This window comes from Anas platyrhynchos, chromosome 2, assembly GCF_047663525.1.
Source record: "Anas platyrhynchos isolate ZD024472 breed Pekin duck chromosome 2, IASCAAS_PekinDuck_T2T, whole genome shotgun sequence".
Taxonomy (NCBI): Eukaryota; Metazoa; Chordata; class Aves; order Anseriformes; family Anatidae; genus Anas; species Anas platyrhynchos.
Window position 1 is genome coordinate 21541272 of NC_092588.1, and position 24492 is coordinate 21565763.

The 24492-nt window shown below is 43.3% G+C and overlaps 1 protein-coding gene across 1 annotated transcript in view; it reads right to left on the bottom strand.

Annotated features, from left to right (window-relative positions):
- GRHL2 (grainyhead like transcription factor 2) overlaps positions 1–24492 on the bottom strand; it is a 60143-nt gene that overhangs the window by 5000 nt on the left and 30651 nt on the right. The window contains exons 9-14 of the mRNA XM_027452539.3: positions 17442–17600; positions 12384–12471; positions 12160–12299; positions 9902–9933; positions 8616–8710; positions 4701–4786 (exon numbers count right to left, since the gene is read on the bottom strand). Coding sequence (XP_027308340.1) covers positions 4701–4786; positions 8616–8710; positions 9902–9933; positions 12160–12299; positions 12384–12471; positions 17442–17600 — 600 coding nt within the window. The remainder of the gene's footprint in view (positions 1–4700; positions 4787–8615; positions 8711–9901; positions 9934–12159; positions 12300–12383; positions 12472–17441; positions 17601–24492) is intronic.

Below are 24492 nucleotides of genomic sequence, written 5' to 3' on the forward strand. Positions count from 1 at the left end.
ATATTATTAAAGACTAATGAGGAATAGGATGTCATCACCTCTCTCTGTACATAAGGCATTAAAACACTATCTCTGCAAACTTCAACAGGATAGCTATACAGAAAGGTCTCTCACAATCACACTATAGCTTCATTTAAGGACAATTTGGGGAGGAATAATCCTAAAAGTCTTGATTAAAAAAATACTACCTTTCCATCCAGAAACTCAGAGACTGTAATTTTCCTAGGTGTGAGTCATCAAAACTGCTTCAGCATCTCCTACTGCTCCACTTGAGGAGTCAACACTCTCCCCAGCTTTGGATTCTACCCAGGAATTTCAATCTGATCAGCATCCTTTCTGCCTCTTCTTGTTCTGATTTTTTAGACTCACGAAAGCAAAGGATCCTTACCCCGGGTAGAAGAAAGATGAGTGCAAATACAACAGGACCTGATGGATTGATGGTTCAACAAAAAAACCTGCGGATTTCTATTTCTCAATGGCATTTCAATATCTGTTAAGCTAACATGATCCTTCATGGTACTTCTTTTGTCTGAAAAGTATCTTCAAGGTACCTTTTCCTACGAGAGGGCTACAAGCATGCTACACACAGGATTAGGAAGCTTCTGTATTCATGGAGAGATCAGCTTAGTCACCGGGGTAGTAAAATGATGACAATACTCATGGCTGAATATACAGATAACAAGACGAGATGTCTCTGACAAGTCTGTTAACAAGGTAAAGGACTTCTATAATCAATCCCTTGACTTCCACTCAAATGATAAAGCAGAAAATAGAGAAAAATTTTTGAAGGGAGAACTTAGCTGACAAACTACCAGCACCAACAAGCACTTCACTGGAATGCTTTGGTACTGCTTTGCAGCAGGGTGTTGAGTGACTCCTTTGGATGTCCATTCTGCAACAACCCCGTGGTGTGTTCGTGGAGCTCATGTCCCTGAGCCCTCAGTCTGAGACAAGTTTCCTTTCCAAATTATAACTCTTCTTTGAGGGAATGGGTCTCACCACTCATAATTTTGAAGAAGATTTTCCCAAGAGGCAAAATAATTATGGAAAAAAAGATTATTTCTTTTTGTCAGTGATTAATGTGCTGTGGTAATCTATTGCTAAACAAAGTAAACTTCCTGCTCTTCCCAAGTGAAATGAGGTTGCAGCTAAGTAGCTGACTCTTATCTTCTACATTAGAGAAGTGGAATACACAATTAAAAATCCTTAAAGACTGCCAAACTTCAGTCACTGTTAAATCCTTTCTTTGTGTTTGTGCTCCAAGTGCTCAGACTTCTGTTGAGAAGAAGTCGTATTGTAGAAAAGTAAATTAAAGCAGTCACGATGAAACAGAAAATGAAAAGCAAGTGATGGATAAAACTCAGCACCAAGGACAGATTCAAACAGCCACAGGTTGAACCTCAGGCATGGCTTCCATGCAGAGAGCTAAGGAGCTCTGTGCATGGTGTGGAAATGCATCCGACAAGGAGGTTCCAATGAAGTACTCCAAAATTCAAGGTTTTCCTCCAAACAAGGCAGAACAAGGGTGACCAGACTTGCCTTGTCCCTGTGTAGGACACAAAACCTCCTTTCCTTCAGTGCCTCCTCCTGTGCTGCCCATGGAGGGCAGCTGCCCGACCTGAGGCCAGTGACTCCTCTGGGGCAGGCAGGTGTTAGAGTATTCAGCAAATCTCATCTGTCTTTGAGAAGTTTCCACAGAAACTTCCATGTTTTCCTTTCCTTTCTTACCTTCTAGCTTTGCTTACTGAAGTCTGAGTAGAATGATATCAGGTGTGCAAACTGGTACTGGATTTTTGTATCAGTGGCTTTGTTGTACACCTAATTTTAAGCTTTCGTGTACAGCAGTAATAAAAATGGCTCCATTTCATCAGGCTGTGGAAGAAAATCCTTTGTAATAGTACCAGGAAAACTGCAGCCTGAAACTGCTGAAAACATCACAACTACTGTGTGAACGTGAGGAAATGCTGCAGCTCCTTCTCTGGGGCGTTAACTCTGAAGCCTAGCGATCCTGTAAGGATGAGGGCTGAAGACACTTTTCGCTGACTCCACGCAAATAAACAAGCATGGAGAAAGAGTCCTGTGCCAAGGAGGTTTAACAGCAGCTAATACACAGCGTTCCGCACATTCCAGCATAAAACTTCCCTAAGATATTTGGGATACCTAACACTCACCCACACCAAATGTTGCTCAGAGTGGCTTGGGACTCTGGGACACCACTTCCTACACAAGCTCTGGGAGGTAGAGCTGAGAAAGCCCTGCCTGTCACACTGCCTGTGACAGGTGTGGGGTTTATATAACATGGAGGGATTAGTGAGCTTTGGGAAAGACTTCCAGCTGACTGAATAAGCACATTTCTCAGGAACCCCTAAGGATTTGACCAATTATACTAAATGGCGAGCTGCTGAAGCGAGGCTCCCAGTGGGGGTATGGGAGAGCCTCCTACTCACAGGCTCAGAAAACGAGTCTCCAGTGCAAATGTGCTAAGTCCTGCTGCAGAATCTGAGAAAGCAGACAGCTGGCATCTGCTAGGGCATCTCACTTAACACCCTCTTCTGAAACTGCTTTGATGCCAGCTCAGGGGGAAAAACGCTGCTGGCCAGCCTCCATATAAAACAGGATTTCTCACCTGATCCCAAGCATGATATAATACAGTAATGAAAGATCTCTTTATTTAGAGTATTTTCCTTCATCATCTCCATTTTCCAGTTCCCTGAGTAGAGAATTCTCTGCTTCCCTTAGGATGCCTGAGCCCACGAGATGGCTTTCAGAGTGGCACTGCACCCCCCTGGCATGGCAAGCCTGTATGTAGCACAGATCTGATTGCACAAGCCACCAGAAATGCTTTCTCTGCTGGAGTCAGGAAGATGGTAAAGGCTGGTCGAAGCATGTATAAAAACATCTCTGCCAACTTATTTCTTTGGAGTGGTCTGGTACATTGCCCTATCTTGGTTGGAAGGACATGCAGACATGTATAAATCTAACAAAAGAAGGAATCTGATTGTTCATTTGGAAAGTGAGTATATGAGACAATAAAATACACATAGTATCTGAGAAAACAGTGTCATTAACCATGGGAAGCTAGGAGAAAGATACAGACCAGGAATAGTGATAAATAAACCAACAAAAAAATATGTTTAATATGCAAATAGAGAAGGAGGGTATGAATCAGGATCATTGGTGTTGCCTTTCAGAAATGGGGATCTATAAAATTCAGAGCCTTGGTTTCTAGGATCTTTATACTGAACTTAGAAGTTAGCATTTAGGATGCGTGCAATTTCCAAATTATATTATTTGCTGTAAAGACTGCAGAGAGAGTATTTAAAAGAATGCAGTTTGACAGCTTCTTGGCATTCACTTACCCATTATATCCTACCAAAGAGAATTAAAATTTCCTGACTGTGTTCCTTTCAGTGATCTGGGACATTTTACAACAGATCAGATTTCTCTGATGCTGAAAACATGCCACTGAGTCAGCAGCTGTGCTGAGAGAGGTATGCAGAAACCTGTGCTGAAGGAGCTATGCAGAAAAGTTCTGGACCAGCTCTGTTTTTATGTTACGCAGTAGCTGGAGAACAGGCATGGAGAGGCTCTGAACACTGAAAATAAAATATGAATGTTAGCTTGAAGGGTTATGGAAGGATAATAACTGACTTTTCACACAAAGCCAAAATAAAATTATGTTTATCATGAATCAGATTGCAGCCTCTTCAAGTGAAGCCTAGCTTTTATTGTACGTAAGTGTTCTGCCTAACAACTGGCCTGCAGTCACAGCTAGCTTTACTTTCTGCTTCTGGCCAAAGAGCTCTTTGCTGCATTCTAAGTGTTTGATACACACAACAAGACACTGATAATTTTATGAGAGCATGGCTACATATACTTCTAGCACCCAGCTGAGCTCTCTAGAGACACTTTCATCCATTCCCATCTTCTTTCCTACATGTGGCCAAGGCTGGAAATCAGCTCAGTGCCCTACAGGTCAGTCTCATGCTAGTCCCCCCCACCTAAGCAATGAGACACACGTTGGCTTCTTCACTCTTCACTCACCAAATTTCACACATCTACGAGCCATCAGCTCATATGAACAGGATTAAATGTGAAAATAGAGTTACAGATAACAGATAACAAATACTCAAGTCAAAGAAGCAGAAAAGAGGCAGGCCTGAGTAGGTCACTCTGGAGTGAGGGCTGGAGAAAGCATTTGAGACGGGAGGTATGAATGAGCTGTCTGCACTGCCTCACGAACTGTTCACTGAAAAAGCAACTGCACAAAAGCCATATGAAATTCACATGGAAACGCTGCATCCTTGGGCCTCTTCTTTAAAAGCTGGCTGTGAACACACCAGTGAGCACTGCAGGAAAAGATTTGACAGGCTCTGAACCATCAGTTCAGAAAGAAGTGTTTCAGAAAGCGGGTCCTTCATCTCACTGCTTCCTTGGCACTGGTTAATTACTGCCATTCCTCAAGGGTCAGGTCTCCAGTAAGTCAGCTCTGCAAGTCTATTTTATCTCAGCAACCCGCTGACAGCACTCAATTCAGAACACGCCAACATTTCGGAGGTGTGCTCCAGAAAGCCCTTATGAAATGCTTTAAATATATTTGAGAGTAACTTCGTCTCTATATTGTATCTCAGCAACACATTTCAAGTCTCAACATTTTCTTACCAAAGAGGATAAACAACGTGAGGACACTGGATACTTACCGCTTCCATTAGCCCCTTTACTGTGGGTGATTTCAGCATCAAAGCATCAAACACCTCATCCGTCTCCTTCCTCACATACAAAAGCACTGAAAGAGAAAAAAGTCAAGCTTGGAGCAGGTCCAGTCAATCGAACAGATGAAACACCCCACAAAGAGTAGAAAAACAAATATTAATCCATGACAGATAAAACGAAGTGCTGAAGCTGGTTTTCACTTTAAAAAAATATCTCATATCAGCAGTGATGGAAGACACACTGTGGTTGCTTTGAAAGTACACAAAGAAAATGCAGTTGATTTAATGTAATGTGAGAAATCTATATCTTCAGGAATTTAAACCTTCATGTACTTAAATAGGAGAAGCTCCAGGAAAAAAAAATATATATAGCTGGGTCTCTATACCTGGGTCTTGGCTTGCACCTCTCCAGGCTTTATCCCAAAGACTGGGAAAGACATTCAGAAAAGGCAAAATTACACGGCAAGAGCAAAGCAGGCAGGTACAAAAAGAGTCAGTTGTAGCTAAACTTCTGAGACAAAAGGCAACAAAAAGGGTAGGAAATGGTAATCTGACAGAGATTACATGGCAAAAGCAAAGCAGACACACACAAAGTGAATAACCGTGAATACTGGAGAAGTGGTTTAGGTGTAATTTCACATTACTCAGGTAAAATAGCAGGTTAAATAAGCTGATGTGAAAGTGATTTTTCCTGAATAAACTGCCTTTTCAACTAGCAGTACTGTATGTTAGGTACACGTCTACTCTTAGATACGTCTGCATGACAGACTGCACTGGTGCCACGATGGGAAAAGGTAAATTTGAAACTGATCGTCCTTAGAGTCCAAAGGAGATCTTCATTGGATGATTTAATTTCACAGTAGATGACTTGTAGGTGGCATTTTTCATAAAGAAGCAATTGTTTGGAAGCTAATTCTCAGTTTAAGGCTGTAGCAGTCCCATTTGCACTGAATTGTAGCTTCTTTGCCCATGTTTTCAAATGGCTGAAAAAAGGTTTAAAATTTGGCTGCCCAGATCAGTCTCCTGTCTTAGTCTACAAAACCAGGCATCGGGGTCAATGGTGGGATTTTTGCACCTTTAATTCAGAAGGACTGACCACCTTGTGCCCTGTTATTCTGGCCTGTCCCCGCGAATCCTCCTGCAGGTGAACTATCTCAAAGAGCAGATGCAAATGCAAAAATAACCCTGTTTTCTGAGTCCTTCAGACTAACCAGGTCCATGCTGCAGGTGCTGAGGCAGCCCACAGACCTTTGTGCTGGCACAACAGCAGGGAGAACCTCAAGCCCAAGGAAAGCAGGGCTGGTAGCTGTGACCAAGCTTTCCTTGACTACATTTGGACTTTTCACAGATTGCCCAGGCACAAATTCTTCAGCTACCAGAGCCACCGGGTGAATTCTGTGCTCCACGGGGATGGTTCTCAAAACTCGAGTTCTTATGAATCCAAAATTCTTGAGAATAGTTTAACCTAACTCTCTGAAGAGACAAAAACTAGAGCAAAATACTGTTTTGTTCAGGCTGAAAACTGCAGGATTGGCAATCTCCCTGGCTTGCAACAGGGCTGTTGGATTTATAATTAATAGGAAACTCCCACTGAAGTCTGAGAGGTAAAATGACTTAAAAACTGCTAGTGAGAACACAGAAAAAAGGCCACGAGCCCAGCCGAGTGACTAGCCACACAGCACAGCTGGTGCAGATTAACATACTTCACATGGTTGGGCACTTGCACTTCCCTTAGGGGCCAAGGAGATGAAAGACAAATTCGAAAAGATGCAGCTACCTGTGTGAGGATATGAACCCTGTTTGACGGGGGGTTTGCAAACCCTTTGGATCCCTGTTCTCGTGAAGGGGGATTATTCTTCCTCTAATACTTTATTACAATTAGCTCCAGCAGCCAGAGGTGAAACTTCAGCTCTTTGGCTGGGCTTGGACCCCTCACTGGGTGCTACTTACCTGTGTTGCTCTGATAATGAGCCACCTTGGGATTACGTTGCCTGCTATGCATATTTCCTCATATCAGACCTGCTCTTTCTCAAATATTACAGCCCCATCTATACCTGCTCTCAAGTTATTGATGCTGATGTACCAAATAAATCTGGGAGAAAAAAATCTGTTACAGCTAAGCCTGGGAAAAACAGCAGAAGATTTTAATACCCGGTGACTCCCGTGGCAAAGACGGGATTGTCAAGTGGGTAGGTTCAAATGGAGCCGTGCTCCAGCAGCACAACCCCAGATGTAGGGCTCCTGATGGCAGGAAGTTCAACAGAGCAAAGGCTACGCTGGAAGAGGCTTGGCCTCCAGCCAGCACAGCCCAAGTTGCGAGAAACACTGAGCAGGAAGAGAGCATCCTCCAGCTTCTCCGGCTCCGTGCCTCTCCTGGATTTAATTATTTAGCATAGTTTTGTCACCAGTTGAAAAACATATTTTTCTTTCAAATCTTCCCCTCGAAATGGTTGAAATTCCTGGATGATATTAAAACAACTAACCACAGTAAAGGACAGGAATAATCAAAGCAAATCAATATCTCCCTGCAGGAAACTCTCCAGGCTTCCAGCTGGGAAACCCAGGTGAAACTGCTGCAAAAGACAGATCTTTATGCAGCCCTTGTGGCTGTCCATTTCTGCTTGATGGAGCCCACATTGATAATGTGAATTTGGTCAAGGCCTTGAGTCAAACAGATACGATCCCGTGGTCAGTGCTGACCTCACATTACTAATTGGAGACTTAATTAAAGGAAGAATATGTTTACATTCATTCTACAGAGATACCAATCTCCATCCTATAGTCTTGTATGCTTCCCCTGCTTCAAGCGCACCATCTGCACCAACAGAGAAAATTTAGGATTATGGAAAGTGTTCCTAACAAGCTCAAATGAGTTTTACAAGTGGTATAGATAAGAACAGCTGAGCTCACTTCTACATGTTGCTGCCTTGTTGTCTCATAAACTAATGGGTGACCCTCAAAACATGTGTGAGTTTGAGTTGCATGGCTTGGTCCAACCCCTGGGTTCTCCAATAAGCTTACGTGACAGAACACAGGAGACTGAAGGAATGACAAATATTCTCCAGAGTGCCCAACTGTGGCAGTGTGGTGTTTTATCACATGTATAGCTCTGCATTGTGACTGTACACAAAGCATATTTTGTGGACAAAGCCACTACATGCTCATCCTTACCTTCACGTGAATTTGACAGCTCTGCCTAAACCACTGCTTGAATGTTACTCAAGTTAACCTGCACTGAACTGGAAAACGGGAGCTGGACTTCTCTTGCAGCACATACAAAATGTGACTGTGGCAGTACTCTCTAAAGACAATAAAAAGCAGTTAAAGGAAACAAACAATTCAGCTGGGTCAGCTGCAGGATATCTCTCCATGCATTAATTTTCTAATTGGGTAGGAAAGTTCCGAGTTTTTATTCAGGCTAATCTCAACTCTGCAGTGAGTACAAGCATGAGCTTGCCTGTGTAATGTCTCTGTATTTGACCCAGTGCATCTTGCATATTTGTTTGTGATCCCAGCCAGAACAGAAAAGAGGAGCAAAAGTTAAAAATAAACAACCACAGACTAGCTACTAGAACATTTATGAACTATGTAGCTTGGCCAAGCACCAAGAAACTTTCGAGCTTTTTTGCATTTTATACACACTTGTGTCCTAATCCCTTCTTGAGACAGTCCCCAGTTCTTTCTCGTGTTTATTTTCTGCTTTGTAGCATTCTAGCATTTTTAGCATTACTAGCATTCGCTAAAATGCCTCCTTGTACACTGGCAGGTGTGATGGTATCTTCTCCCATCTGCCCCATATTTGCACTAGCATCAAACAACTGCCTTGGTCTGAGCCAAACAAGTTCTCTGCTTGAGGGCAGAAGTCGCAGGGCATTTGTAGGAACCAACTAGAACAACTGTTACCTCTTTTCAGGCCTTCTTCTTTCATTTGTTTCAGAGGGGATGGACCAAACTCCTCCTCCACAGGCCGGAACATCCTCTTGACCAGGACACTGCCACTAGAAAACACACAACAGGGGCCACGTCACGGATAAAACTGTGCTCCCAACAGAGAAGGGAAAACAGCAGCAGTTATGCCTCAATTTGTACTCTGGCAAAAACTCCACTAGCTACTCAAGTAACTGCAGAAACTGCACAGATTTAGCTTTTGATGCTTATCTGAATTCTCAGAGCCTCTCAAGTTGCCTGGACTGACTGGCTGGGACAGGTGACAGGAAAATATACTCCGATGTTGCATGCTATTTGGAAAAACACCAAAGGCTCTTAACTTCTTAAATATTTAGGCACAGGAATTCAGGGGAAAGAAGCAACTAAGAAAGGAGGTGGAGCCGTATTTACACATTGGTTCACCTCCTCTTTTGGGTCAGAGACAGCCTCAGGAAACACTGACCACATTTCCAAAATCCAAGGCCACACAACCCAGCGAGTTTCAAAAAGTCTCATATTCTGAAGTTGCTGTTAGCTGTTGGTGCTCAGCCACTGCCTGCCACAGGCCACCTTTTGCAGGCATTTGTGAGCTCAGTTTGTGGGTGTTCACTTGGGATTTGAGTACCTTACAAAAGGATAGAGGTTGCATAAATCACAATTAATATTGGCTGACTCTAAAGCCCATATTTTGTGACATCTCTTAACTATTTTAGGGACTTTCTGCAATTCTCCAGTGCCTCCAAAGCCAGACAGCGGGTGCTCCCATTTCCAGCCTTCCTCTCTTCCCAAGAACTCCAATTCTTTCTTTATCTCCTAAGGTACTGGGGCATTTTCTCTGCATCTCCTGTATTTGTCACATACACCCGTGTGCTGTGAAACAGCAGGGCAAATTTCCATGCTTCATTATTCATTTTGTTTTAAGATGATTTGAGAATTCTTATATAAAATACAGTTTATTATCAAATATATTGTCCTGACCCTATATTGAACCTTATGGCTCTTCAAACCATTTTACTTGGAAATGGAAGAAAAAAAAATAAGTATAAAAAGAAGCCAGTTCACAGGAAGGAAAAGAAAGATACCATAAAATAAACCTTCCCACTACCGGTTCCACATATTATTCACCTATCATTAGGGATGGGAGAACATAAGGGAAAGGAGAGAGAGGGGACCAATTTTATCTGATTTCAGGTCTTTATGCCTGCTTTCTATGAGTTTGAACTGCTAACCACAAAAAAATTGTGAAACAATAAATGTCTTACCCTTCTCTCTCATCATCTGTATTATAGTAAACCTAAAATGAAAGAAAAAGAAATTATTCCCCAAACTCAGGCACCTGCTTAACAGAATAACTTCAAATGGGAGGAAAGAGAAGTGGTTTGCAGTTTTTAATCTGTTAAAAATCCTTCTATAAAACACAAACATCTCTACTTCTAATTTGGATCTGGAGAAAGTGCAGCTTGGCAAAACCGCTGTTGGATATCATCTGGTGGAAATATATCAAAGCATTTTGACAGGCATTGTCCTCTCCTCTGTTTTGTATCATTTTCCAATTATTTTACAATTCTCTAAATCAGATCACTCCTAGCTAAATTATCCTTAATGTAATTTAAGCCACAACACTCACAAGAGTTTTGTAGGTATTTAATACTGTCTGAAAATCTAATTACACAATCAGGACCGATATTAAACCACGGGCCTAATGGAAAAGCAATTGCTAATGGTACAGATGATATTTCTTGCACAGGCTGCAGGCAGGAGCAGAAGCCCAGATCATTGCTTCGTGTAAATCAGTTTAGCTCCCATTCGCTGGGAGCAGGCTTACAACAGCAGGAGATGTGGCTAACGGCAGCAGCAGAGGTATAAAATCACAGTCCACTGCCAGAGGCTTTACACAACAGGCAGCCAAATTCCTTTACGAGATGCCTGCGCTGCGGTTCCAAACCAACAAGCACACCAGGGCTTCAGCTGCTGAGCGTGCTCGGGGTGAAGGCATGGCACTGGAGCCTGCTGGGGCAGAGAGAGAAACCCCAGAAAGGTTCCCAGTGCTTGCTCTGGCAAGATGCAGCACACATCTGGCTGGCACTGGGAGCTCTGACTTCTGAACATTACAATGAATCTAGCTCAGAGGTGTGTGTGAAGTTGAATTCTGCATTATCTGAAATTGATTTCAAGTCCGGGAGCTGAAAGTGGCTACAAAACACTGTCATAATAAACCATTCTTACACCAATTGATACACACCACAATTTTAAAAAGTTCAGGATAGCAAGAATGCTGATACTGCAACCTGGGCAGCAGTAAAAGAGAGGGCTGAACGTTGCCTAAGAGCTAGCAAAACTGGGGTATCCAGTTAGTTTAGAAAATTATTTACAGGATTACATGTACTGAGGAATGCTTCCACCTTCTCCTGTTTTGAGACGAATCCTCGTTCTGATTTGAAAGCCATGAGGACAGAAGGTACCCAGCACTGATATGTGAGGGGGCGTCTTTCCAATTTGGGAGAGTAAGTCAGTGACAGCTGTGATTGCAATGTCTGCACTCTTTGTGCTTTGCTCCACCACAATCCTCCCGGCTTTAAAATAAATGACGATTCCAACTCGGTGTAATTTAATCTTCGTTACTTTAATATTTTGCAGCAAGATGCATGTAAAATTTCATCATCAACAATTTGTCTTTATAAACACATGCAGAAAGGTCTCATTGCAGTCCCTGAGAGGCTAATAAATAACAGGCTCATATTCGAGAAATTGTCGGAGCTGACCCTATAGTTCAGCTTTGCAATTTACCACCATGCAATAAAGCAGGTCTTTAAAAAGTCAGGTCAGCAGAGACTTCCTCATACTTACTGGGGATAATGATTCCATGACTTCAACACTAAGCCAACACTGGACGTTAGCATTAGTATGATAGATTTTTCCTTCTTATACTATGCTGTAGAGCGCAAATGTTTTCTTCTAAAGAATTAGCAGGTCTCTAGGTAGTGCCTGCAGAAAGTGGGCAGTGGAATTTGGGAGCCTACTCTTGACTTTATAGGAGGAGCTTGGTCTTTGTTTTCAGCCATCACAACGAGGGAGATCTCTTTTACCACAAGGTGGCACTTCATCTCACCAAGCCATGTAGCACATTCAAAATAAAACCCCACACGACTCCAAGCCATGTAGCACATTCAAAATAAAACCCCACACGACTAAGACTCAAGTCACAAATCCACCTATTTCAAAATTCTTGACTGCTTGTTCCACTCTTTCTTACTAGCAAAAGAATGACAAAAACACGACAAACACAAATAGTCTGTTACTAATGAAGTAAAAACTCCCTCTTTTTGCACCCAGAAATAAGAAAGGCATCTGTCTCTTGCAAGCTCTTTGCTAAGTGACTCACCAAGAACTGCATCTACCAAAAATGAGAGGTGAAACAAGCAGCCACCAGTAACAGTGCTTTGTTTTTGTAAAACCTGCCTCGGAGCACGTGCAGCTGGACAGCAGGTGGGCACCTGCTCACCTCATTATCATTTCCTACCTGTCCAGTTCTTTGTAGGTTTCCGAAATGAACATCTGGTATGAAGAGAACTGGCTGGGAATCCAGGTCAGTCATTGTTTTGAAGAAGGTGATATCACTCTTCTTTTGCAGAGGGACTGCACTCAGCTTCCCTTCAGCTGCTAGGAGGATCACAAAGCAGTGTGGTTATGAGAGGGGACACATTAGGTGTGACAGTCCAAACCAGGGAGGCCCGTCTTACTCACAGTTATTACATGAGCTTTGGGAGGCCTGGCCTTTGCCTTTCTTCCTGTTCTGCTTCCTCTCTTCATCTCGGATTTTCCTTTCTGCTCCCTGATGGAAAAAAGACAACCACAGACATTAGCCTGAGAGGAATCACCGCGAGCACCATCCCTGCAATGTAGCTGAAACTACAGCTACAGGCACATCAGAAATGCCAAAACAGAGGCCAGTTATCCCATCACAGCTGAATTCCACCAGGTTGTTGGGGAATGTGCAAGGCCAGCCAGCTCCATATCAAGCATCTGTCTCCCAAACTTGTGCTGGCACACCCAGCAGCCCCCAGGGCTCGTGCCAGCAAGAGGAATAAACTCGTGTGCATCACTGCAGCTGGCTTGGAGGAGATGGGACCGATGGTTTGGGTACTGTGTGGTCTTGGGCTGGCCTGTTGCTGTCACAGCAGGCACACAGGGCATCCTGAACCCAGCACAACGGAGGGCTCAGCCCAAATACTTCGTGTGTGTACTGACGTAAAGCACCTGCAGGATTGTTGTCATCTTAGATCACGTCTATGTTAAGCTCTTCCCTAAACTCTCAACCACCCACCTTGTGTAGGGGCAGGATGGCTTTGTAAAGGCCTTTGAGGTGTGCCAGTGGAAGAACTCTACTCCAACAGCTTGTTTGCAGTGCAAAGGCTCGTACAGAAACATACAGGCATTTCAAACAGGGAAAAAAAGCCCTGGAGAAACTGGAAGGCAGGGCAGCACTACCCTATTAGGCCCTAGGAACTCCTGGGAAGTTGCAGGCTTCTGTTATGTAAATACACTCTCAATAAGTTTAGAAAATAAAAGTTGTTATTGACATAAAAAGCAGCAACACCTCCTTTGAAGTACTCCTAATTTACTTTATAAATATGAATACAGTCATCTTGTGAAGTGTATTAAAGATCCATATGCTCCCAGACAGTCAGCATGCAAAATTAGAGATCTTTTGCAAATTAAAATTAGAAGTTTCTGTAAAAGAAAGTGGAGGGAGGGGAGAGGGGGGGAGCCAAAAATATTCACTCAGGAAGGAAAAATTCACACAAGAGCCAATGAACAAAGCTTGAAAAGAGGGCAAGAAAAGATTTGCTCCTGGCTGTGGTCTATCAATGGCTTTCCAGAGGCTGGAAGAGGTGGAGTAAGAGACACCTTTTAAAAAATATGAGGGTATCTAACAGAAACATTGCCTTCAGATCCAGGCTCCAGACAGTGCTCACAGACCTCAGCCACAGGCGTTTCATCAGCTCCAAGAGATTCAGAGCTGTGCCCTTATCAATATTGTTTTTGAGGGTTCCTCTTCTTTAACAGAGGGAAGAACACGTCCTCCTGCCCGTGTCCTCAGGAGGGCTGACCACAGCCCTGCCTTTTGGTTTCACAGCTCTGACTGCAAAGATTTTCTTTGATGGTCTCTGTAACTATGCCCCCAAGGAAGCGTGACTGCTCTGTCTGCACCCACTTGAGCCATGGCACCCAAGTCCTGAGAACACCAACAATTTAAAGCAGGCTGGAGATGAAGCCATCATAACACCCCCATCACCACTACGAAGCTCATGTGTGCACCTCCTTCTAAATGAAGGCCAAAGTGTTCCCCGTGGGGTAGGACAGACCCAGAGACTTCATCCTCCTTCTCTCTGTAGCTGCAGACTTACAGGTAATTAGAATTGCACCGTGCCTTTTAACAATCCAGTTACTCTACCGCTGTCCAAACTGGAGACAAGATGGCAGGCACTGCGTGTACTCAGAACAACGTGTACTTCGGAGCAAGGAAAACAGGATTGATTTATTTTATTTGGGAACAATATTATGGTATTTGGCCAGACAAATGCTTCTGCTTCTTTTTAGCAAGGCTAATCGCACAGAGAAAATCAGAATGTCTCTGAATTCCCAGTTCCTTCATACACGGTGGCTAAAGCATCTCGCAGTACATAAATATAAATAGGCCGGGTGGCAAGTTTCCCTGACAACCTCCTTAAAGAATAAAAATTATATTCCCTTATCATAATGTAGCATCAGAGATCTGCACATGACAAAAAGATAGCAAGGGCAGAGAGAATTGGCACTGAGGAAACAAGATGTGCACTCTAACAGCTGCTTGGAAGACTGTCTACAGGAAAATAAACATGGACAAAAGACTGGAGAATGAATGGGGAGCAAACAAACGCTTACAACCTTCGCAGTCCTTATCTCCATACATTTATGTTACATAAAGCACACGTTGGATCTGAGTCTGTGTTGCTCCCTAGTTTATATGTAATAGGATACTAAAATTCAGTAAGTGCTCAAGTAAATACTAAGATATACGTAGTATGTGCCCCTTGGCTAAATGCTGCTTTATTTCTTCAGAGATTCTCCTTCCACAACGTGTGTGCTGTGTTTCAGCTGAAGGACATAATTTATCAGCAAATGGTTTTCTTAAAAACTAGCCACGTTTACCTGTGAATTAACTAGGTTAATGTATAAACGCGTCTACTGGTCCTAAAGAGGCACCATGGCTGCAGACAGACCATTTGTAAGAACACTAGCAGGAACAGAAACATTTTCTCTTCCACGTTTCAAACTCAGATACATTTCAGCACTTAGGTGGGAGGAATTTACTGTGTAGTTCCCCTAATCCAGATAATTGTAATGAATTAGGCAGTTTTCTCATCAGCTTCTCTTTATGGTTGTCAGATGGGGGCATAACGATGCAATTCATCCTTCTAAAATGTATAAAATGATTTTATGTTTGCTGCTTTTTAAAATGGCCCCGTAATACTTTTTTTTTTTAATTAATCATAAGAAAGAGTTGGGCAAAAATTGTCTTGGCTTCGTTGCCTTTAGCAAACAGGCAGTAAATCCTGTCGTTGTCACTAGAGGGCGGGGAACAGTCTTGGAGGAGAAACAGAGCCAGGGACCCTCCATTAGCAGCACCGCATCAACCGGTGCCAGGAGTTATTTTGTTGTCTTGGAGAAGATGACCACATCCAGCCCCACCACCTACCTCCTGCTGAGTGCATTGTGGGGACGGTTTCTGCACGGCTCCTGTGCAGACAGAAACACAACTGCCATGCTGAGCTGGCAATCGAGCTTTGATTCTCCAATCTTTTATTTACTTATAAAAGCACAGTGAGTAAGTGACGTCAGTACAGATACACCAGCACCAAGTGAGGGCTGAATCAGGCCTCAGCCTCTCCAAGTGCCAATGAACACCGTCAGTGAATTGACCTAGATATTTTTCATTCATTTTCATTCCTTTAATTCATCTTCAGCCCTGCATTAAGTTAAAAAGCTCTGTGTGTGTGCACGCATGTATACGTTTCTATTACACAGATACATACCCCATTATCAATACCCTGGAGCCCTCCAGTTCCCGCTCTCAATATAGTTTTGATATGCAGAACGCTTTAACTACCCCTGTGATCTCTTCTACTTTGAGACAGTTTTGATTAAAAGTCTTAGCATTCATTTCCTGCTTCCTCGTCTGGATGTTTGAAGTACCAATTAAGCCAACAGATGCAATGAACATGTATTATTCAAAATCTCCACCAGTTGTGGCTACAGGTCACCCTTGATGAGTTTGTGTTCTGAATTTCCTTCCTTTTTTTTTCTCTTTTAATAATTCAAATTTTTCTAATTGCTTTTCAAAAACAAGTAGATGAAAATGACTTGTTACTTTGATATTTATGGAGCTTTTAACATCCACCTGTAGCCTCAAATCTCTAAATATTTGACATTCAAAGTTACAATTAAAAGCGTAGCACTTTGACTGCAAGAAGACCTTGGTGCATACATTTCCATTCATTACTTTCAAAGTTTTTGCTCCAGTAATACAACTGACTGATTAGCCCTCAAGATCTTGTTGTCAAGACAGCAACAAGGGAATTAACTGAAAAAGGGGAAGGAGCAACAGCACCGAGACCAGGAACAGTTGAACTCTTGCCCTTTCCATTAAAAAGTTAATGCTACGTCTTGCCTGGGGCATGGCCTTTTGCCTTTCTGTTCCCAACGGTAAGATGGGAAGACTAATTTAGATAAATTTTCAAGTCACTTAAATAGATGCAGGCTCCTGAATCCCTGAACCTTGACTAGAATCCAGGCACCAACCTTCCCCTGGAAGATCTTTCCCAGCAGGGATAAAGTCCATTGGCTGCCAGGTGTTAAACACAAATGAAGCATGGTGATGCTACACATCTAAGAATCATCACAGAGATAACATTTCTGAGCAACTGTTTCTACCTGGTGATCTATACAGCTGCCCATGACATTGTCGGACTTATTAAAGCAGGCTCTATGCTTTGATGATGAAAATTACAGCCCAATCTTACTGATTCCCACAAAGGAGTGAGGAAAACCATTGCAAGTAAGAAAATTATGCAAATTATGCAAAAAAAAAAAAAAGAAGAAGTGAGCAAAAATCAAAAGTTACTGAATCACAAAATGGGAATGCTTAACATATTTTTGCAGTTGCCTTTCAATAAGAAAGCCCCAGCAACACCTAAGTTTTACTGACGCTCCCAAAATAACTGCAATCAAACAGAAAAGAAACCATTAGCTGTATTATTGGGACGTGATTTGTTGTGTTTTGTTTTTTTTCTAGTGTATAGTAAAAGACAGATTAGCAGACTTTTAAGGAAAGGTGCCTTTTGCCATCAGAGACCTCTCCACAAGATTTGTGTGTTACCTGTCCTGGCTGTTAGAGACAGAAGGGATAAACCATCAGACTGGCACTTGCATGAACCTATGGTCAGTACTTTCCAAGCAGAGATCTTTACCTTCATGCATTCTGTGACTATTTTGATGTTCCTGTGCCATGAACTACAACAAGCTGTCCTTACACAGTCCAACTACATTGCTCACAAGCCAAGGAATAAGGGCCAAAGAGGCCGCAAAGCAGTAAAATAATTGGGTGATAACCTGCCAGGTTTATAATACAGCTGGATCAAATTCTACTGTGCAACTTATAGATTATTTCAGGAAAAAGTCATTAGGTCTGAATACAGCAATAATAATAAACTGTCAAACAAGGTGTCTCCTCTGTCCCTGATAATCGTGCTTTCCACTTACCTTATCACAAAAAACCTTGATCTGGCAGTAGGCTCGGTGGATGGGTTTATTGCTGCGGTTGTTGTAGCTGTACGTATCTATCTGGATCATCAAAGGAAGCCCCTTCACTCCTTTTTGCGAGGAGAAGTCCGTGCTCAAGCAATTCACGGTGATGAAAATCTATGTGACAGAGAGATGACTTTACAAATGTGGTGCAAACAACTATTAAACTTCTGGAAACACATGACAACAAATGGGGAAACAGAAGCAGGTATCTCCCCAAAATATTTTAATTCAGCCAGTTATCTCCATTCTGACAACTCACACATTTATTCTCCACTTCTCTCCTAAGTCCAGCAAAGATGCTTCCATGCTGGGAAGAAGGCCAGCCTTTTAAGGTGTGTATCAATGCTTTAGTTCAGATCAGGAGATCACATTTGAGGTGAATCACCTGATTATCCCAACTTACCATGCTTTGGCTCACACCAGAGAGCCAGAATGCATCAGCTGGATTCTTTCTGGAGGAGTCAGAGCAGATGTGTCCCAGGAGCACACCTCACATGCTCCAGCTGCTCACAGTTGCTCAGGCCGTGGGAACTGACTAAAGATAATCTCAGATAAAACCTCCAAAATGTGTCTCACGTGGATGTAAGGTCTTTAGCCCTGACTTGTTCCACCCTACAAACCTGCTCCGTATGTTTGTGCTGTTTGTTAATACAGACATAGCCAGATAACCTTGCGTTGTCCTTTCCAGCCATCTTTTGGTCTGGCTTGTGCTTCTGACATCTCATTACTCAAATTCAGTGTGGCCAAGCAAAAGTCTTACCCCTTTTTTCACAAATTCTCTTTGCACTGTCATCAGCAGCACTCCATCCTCCAACCTATCAACAGACATCCCTGACCTCACTCTAAGGGTCCTTCCCCGTCTCTCTTCATTTTCCAAAGTGCATCTCACCCTGCCTGTCAAACAGGGAAGAAATTTCTCAAATATTTCTAAAGCTTCTGCCCACCTTTGCCATGCCCTCAGTTCCTGGCAACCCCTGCTCATCTTCTCTTCAGAAACCTGTCTCATGCTTTCCTTCTACACACACTAATGTCTGCAGAAAACCAGTGGTCACCTCCTGTTTTCTACCCACCACCCGTACTATGGGACGAGGACATGTTCGTACAGCACCTAGCAGAAGGTTCTCCCACCACCGAGTCCATTTGGGTGCAAAGAAAGCTGTACCGTGATCTGAATTATCACTAGGATCTTTTCAGTCAAGACAGTGTTTGTGGAACATGAGATGATGCTGTACTAAAAACGCAGTTGTTTTTCGCAGCGAGGATACGTGCTTTACATAGGACTTTTTGCCAGTTGTGTATTAACCTGGGTCTACTTTTCACTTTTCCTTGGTTTAGAAAACAAAACTCACACAGAAATAAAACAAGCACTGTGAACTAAGAAAAAGGACAGAAAAAAACGCCCGTGTGTATTGCCTGAGCCCTGCTCCGGCAGGATGAGCACAGTAAGGCCGAGCTCTGCAGGGACTCCCAAACACGGCCGATGCACACCTCGCTGATGCACATCTCACGGGGCAGATCTGAGGCCCTCGGGCCCCTGGGATCTGGGAAGATTCAGGAATGAAAGAAGCCCTCCCCCTCAATCCACAAACAGGGCTAAAACCCAACACAAGTGAATAGAGCACAAACACCCCTCAGAGAAAGGCGAGCTGGGAATAAAGGTCTGTGGTGCGGCTGGTAGGGGGATACTTTACCCTAATGGCAGAAGTTACTTTGCAGTCAGGGTTTTTTTTTTTACGATGGAGCCAGAGCAGCTTGTTTGCCTGACCGAGCTAATGGCACCTCCGCATTTCTGCTCCTGATTGTATCGCAGAGCTGCATTTACAAATGAAATGGTTGAACTTTAACTGCGGGGAGAGGAGGAAGGCGGGGAAGGGCCCTAGGTGAAACTCTGATTTTGAAACCGATAGTGCTATTTCTGTTTCAAATTACAACTCGGTCTCCTCTGGATCCAAAGGTAAGCGTGGATCGGGGTGCACATGCCTTTGAAATATGATGGCCTGGGTTTTCGTTCGCCTTAAGACTCCTTGACGGTGTCAGCGCAGTGCTTTCAAGTGTGTGTGAACACAGAGCGGTGGAATGAGGCCTGGCACAAAGCAACCCAGGCTCGCTGTGCCTTAGCCCATCCTTCTGCAGAGGGATTTTTCAACTGTATGTTAAAACGTGAGAGGGGATGTCTAGGCTCTGCATCGCCCCAGCAGTCTGTTTTTAACTGAAAAAGTTAAAAAAAAGGACTTTGTCCCACCTTCACCAACCACATCCTCCGTGTTTCAGCTCTTCCACTGCCTCCAGACACACGGAGCACAGTAGGAGCAACTGGGGAAGGCAGACTTTCTGGTTTCAGGAGTCCCCGTACAGTAATAACAGATTACTCAGCATGAATAATAGATTGATGCTGTGAGACTCAATATCCTCGTCCTGACACCGCGATACATCAGGATCTCTCTGAGGAGCAATGACTGTAGATTCATGCGTCTGAAGTGTACGATCTTTCCTGTCATATTTGTGCCTCACGGAGAGATGGATGGATTCAAATTAACACAAATCATTTTTGGGGGGAAGAATTTTCTCCCTCTGCTATCTTCTACTAGCCCTCCTTCGAAGCACAGCACTGACTGGATTTGGAGAAGGAGGGGGGGGCAGGGCGCAGAGGGAAGGAGATGAGGGCATGACTTGTGTTACTTGAGTTGCCTTTAAGGTTTTTTGCTCAAGATTTGCACCAGGGACCCAGGGGACCCTTGTCTATGGCCCTGCCCTGCCCAGAAGCAGCCACCATGCCCGCTGCCTGCCCTGCATGGCCTACACCACCCTCCCTCCCTGTGCACAGGCCCTCGGTGCCACAGGCAGCAAAGCAGCCTCACGGGACCTGGGGAAACACAAATCCCACCTGGCCTTGCTGGGAAGACACACAGGATTAAGAGACTTCTTCCTCTGGCCTCTTGTACAGCAGGGCTACGTGGCTAGAAAACGTAAGAGTTAAGTAAAACTGACAGTAGCAGGAGTAGAAATCACTGTGTTGTTTTTTTTTTTTTCCCCAGGGCCCCGTCTACACTTGACTTAGAACTATTTTAATGGTTGTGACTACAGCTGTACCTGAATTCATTTACAAACATTTTTTTTTTTTCCTGCGCAAACTGGATTTTAGCACCGTTTTGCTATCAGGAACAAGTCGGGGTTGTCATTACAACCATGTCTTTTTTTTACAATGTCAGCATATCTCAGATTAGAGCAATTAATGATAGAGCTCCACCCATCCAGTCTCTAGCTCGGGCATGCCACTGGCAATGAAAAACTCATTTGGAGAAACATTTGGTGCCTGAGAAAGTTTCAGCAGTGGCCTAAGATAAGGACAACGCTTCTGGTTGTTACAGAGCACGTCTGGAGGAAGCACCCTCTCTTTCGGGGAAGGCGCTCCTCCACGGTGTAGCTGTTATTATGTGAATTGCTGGCTGTTTGTTAAACACGGCAGCATAATTAGCGAGGTACAAGACACAAACACAGTAACCTGCCTAAAGAGAGAGCAAGGCTCCGAAATGCATTTCCCCTTTTATCACTGAATCCAGCCAGCACGACTCCTGCTGCGGTCTCTCAGCTTATGCACTTTAAAGGTCTCCAGTTATGAAACCTCTCGTGTAAGCCTTTTATTACTATTTACATTTCTGTCTCCCATCGACTCAGAGAGAGCCATGGGCAAAAGGGAGGGAAGAGTGTGTTAGAATCAGAAACTTAAGGCAATTTTTCTCCTGAATGCTGGCAATACACAGAAACTGTGCCTGGGTGACCGGTCTTTCCAAAATCCTAATAGCCCTGTTTTAAAAGGGTTCATCCCTCCAGCCTGTAGCAACAAAGAGTTAAATGACTCGTCTCTTTAATAACTCACATCAATCCCATCATTCCTCCCATGCACAAAAAGTGTGGCTTTATAGTTTCTCCTGCCAGCCGTTACCTTATAAATCCCATACAAAGGTAAGACCTTTGTTTTATTTCAATACAAATGTCTCTAGCAAATGTTTACATTACTCTTTTGAAGCTTCCTCAACCCACACCACACCCCGGCAACTACATAAAAATGCCATTTGCCTTAAATCCCAGATGCATACTTACTGAACCATTTGTATACCCTGAAATTTCACCATTATTTGCTATCACTGCTTAACTCTTCCCTAATATATAGAGATGTTTGCATGTGTGCATATCTATATATATAAAAGACATATATGCACGTATACACACAGATACGGCTTATTAAAGCAGCTGCCAAGTATAATACTACATAATTGCTGGCACTAATTCCCCAAAATAAAGTGCTTTTCCTCCAACCTTTAAATTTTGAGAGTAGAAAAAATATTAATTTCCTCCCTAATGAAATGAAATTTGATGCAACTAAAGAAGGAAATGAATAATTAAGAACAAAATAAAGCTTGTACTGTTCAAAACTCATCCTGCATATCCCTAACCAATGTTAAAGAAATACGGATTGTCGCAATTCAAATCACTGCTAGAGACTGTGCTGTTTTATCAGCTTCATTTTACAACTGTGCCCACTGGAATCACAGCTCGCTTTGGCCCACGATGTCTAAGAACCTAATCCTGCAAATCACTCACTCATTGAAAACACAGCTTATTACTGCATGCTCTATGCCAAAACTCATTAAATAACTGGAAAGGTTCCCAGGGGCTTCAGCGTGCTTTGGATTAAAGATCTACATTTCAGTTAAATATAGTAGGACAATGATTGCACGCAAGTATACACAACAACTGCACGGCACACAACTACTGTACACACCAAAAAGCATGTGCCAGCACCCACATGAATAGCTTATCTGCCAACGTGCCTCTTTGCTGCATGTCCAATTTGCATGGCTTTGCAGAAATCAGTCATTTCTTGCTATCACTGATAGGTATTTTGGTCTGCTTCAAGGTGACAGTTTTCTTCACCGAATGGTTCACTGAAGTCACAACTCAGAATTAAGGCTGAAAAGCACTGCCCATAAAAAACAGACAAATAAACCTTGTTTCGTTGTAACCTTGTTTCAAAGGTTACATCATCCTACCCATTTTAAATTAGCAAAGTATTAATCATAGAGAAGGCATATCTCAAAGAGGTGGTATGATTTATTACAAAAATATCCTCATTTCACCAGGAGTTATTCTGCTTCTTAATTACCTTCCTTGCAAACTAAATTCTGCCAGCAATAAGCAGGCAGAGGTATGTCTATCAAAAAAAAAGAAGCTTTCTGTTCAAAAGCCTCCACTAAAACTTTGTCAGGCAGCCAGATACTGCAGCAAAATCTTCAGTAGGGCAGCAGCAAGGCAACCAGCTTCCATTTAGCGTATCATAAAAAGACTTTAAAAAGATGGTTGAAAAGTCAGCCAGTTCTTGTTAATTGTTATTTGTTTCCTCACCTTCCTTTAAAGAATTCCTTTAAAAATACCTAACGTGGTATTCGGGTTCAACCAAAGGGAACCAACAAATCACCGTGCCCATAAACGCTGTGTATTTATATATAGAAGTAAATATGGGAGTGAAATGAAGATGGACCATACAAAAAGTGTTCTGCACTTCCTACCACTGCTTCCTCACAGCTCGGTGTTTTTGTCTCACGAGTTTGATGTGGCTGTAGACCCTTCCTTTCCCAGTTTCCCAGATCTGAACCATAAGCCCCAGGGTAACCTATAGGTCAGAGCCCCACCAGATGAACGTGTCATCCTACAGAAAGGTCTCCGCTCCCTCAAAAGGGCCCAATTCTGCTCTCCTGGAAGACAAAGGGAACTGTCGTCACCGACTTCTGGTACACCTGAGGAAATAAAGTGACTTGTGTGCTGTTTCCCCTAGTCCCCAAACAGCAAAGGAGGTATTATTCCACAGTTCAACCAGCGCTGTACAAGATCTCCTCTTTCCTTCCAGCTCCTTTCAGAGGACAAGAGCACAAGGAGCTGGAGGCAACACCCCGGTTCCCCCCATGGTCCCGAGGCGACAGAGACACCTCTGTCTGTATCCTTTGAACACTCATTTCCTTCACATGAGATCCAACTGGGATGCTGCCTTAGGAAACTTCAGCAGAACGACTGCTAACGGGTGGCTTCTGGGTGTCGCACTCGGGCTGTCGTACCCCCATCCTGCAGGGCTCCCAGGAGGAAGGAATGGCTCGGCTCGAGTGTGGGAGGAGAAAAAAATCTGGATTCGAATCAAGTGCCCTCCAGGTGGAGCATGCAAGTGAGAAATCCGATGCTGGAGATAAGTCTTCCTGGATGCAGGATTTAGTCTCCCGAGAGAGACGGGGATATTTGGTTAGGTGAGCTCTGGTTCTCCTGTTTGATTTTTAAAGATCGCTCCCCTGTGCGGTTCCAAGGTCTGGTCTGTTGTTTTTTGTTGTTTTTTTTTGTTTTTAATTCTTCCCAGGCCAGTAGAGCGCTTCATCACATAACGTCTCGGAGGCCCTGGCAAAAACTGCTCTGTGCCGCTTTTGTCTGACTCAGATGAGAAAGGTCTTTGTGCCTGTGAGGTTAGTTTTAATCTTGAAATTGTGGTGAAAAGGGAAAACAACACTGAGCAGAAACAATGGGGCCAGTTTAAAGATCGTCGCTCAAAATGCTTAAGAAAGGAGAGTCTGTAATTAGGGCTGGAAAATCTTCATCTCTCCCGGATGAGGTAATTGCTGGAGAAAAAGCTGCCTTCGGTGACGTGACTCCGAGTCCACAGCTTTCAAACACCACAGGGGGATCCTATGGGAATCCCCACGCTGTGTGCAACTGGTTATTTTATTAAAGCCTCCAACAAGAACAAGCATGTGTGTACGTGTACACGTATGTGTAGGGGGAAGAGTCTTCAGCGCAGGGTGACAAGCTTACCAGTACAACCTGATCGATGCTTAACAGCCCAATACCAAATAACGTTATGAATGCTCTTAATTTTATCTACACATTTGCAGTTCACAGTCCTAAAAGATCAGATACCTGATAACAACCCCCCAAAATAAATCAGCATAAGCCAACATACATTTTAATC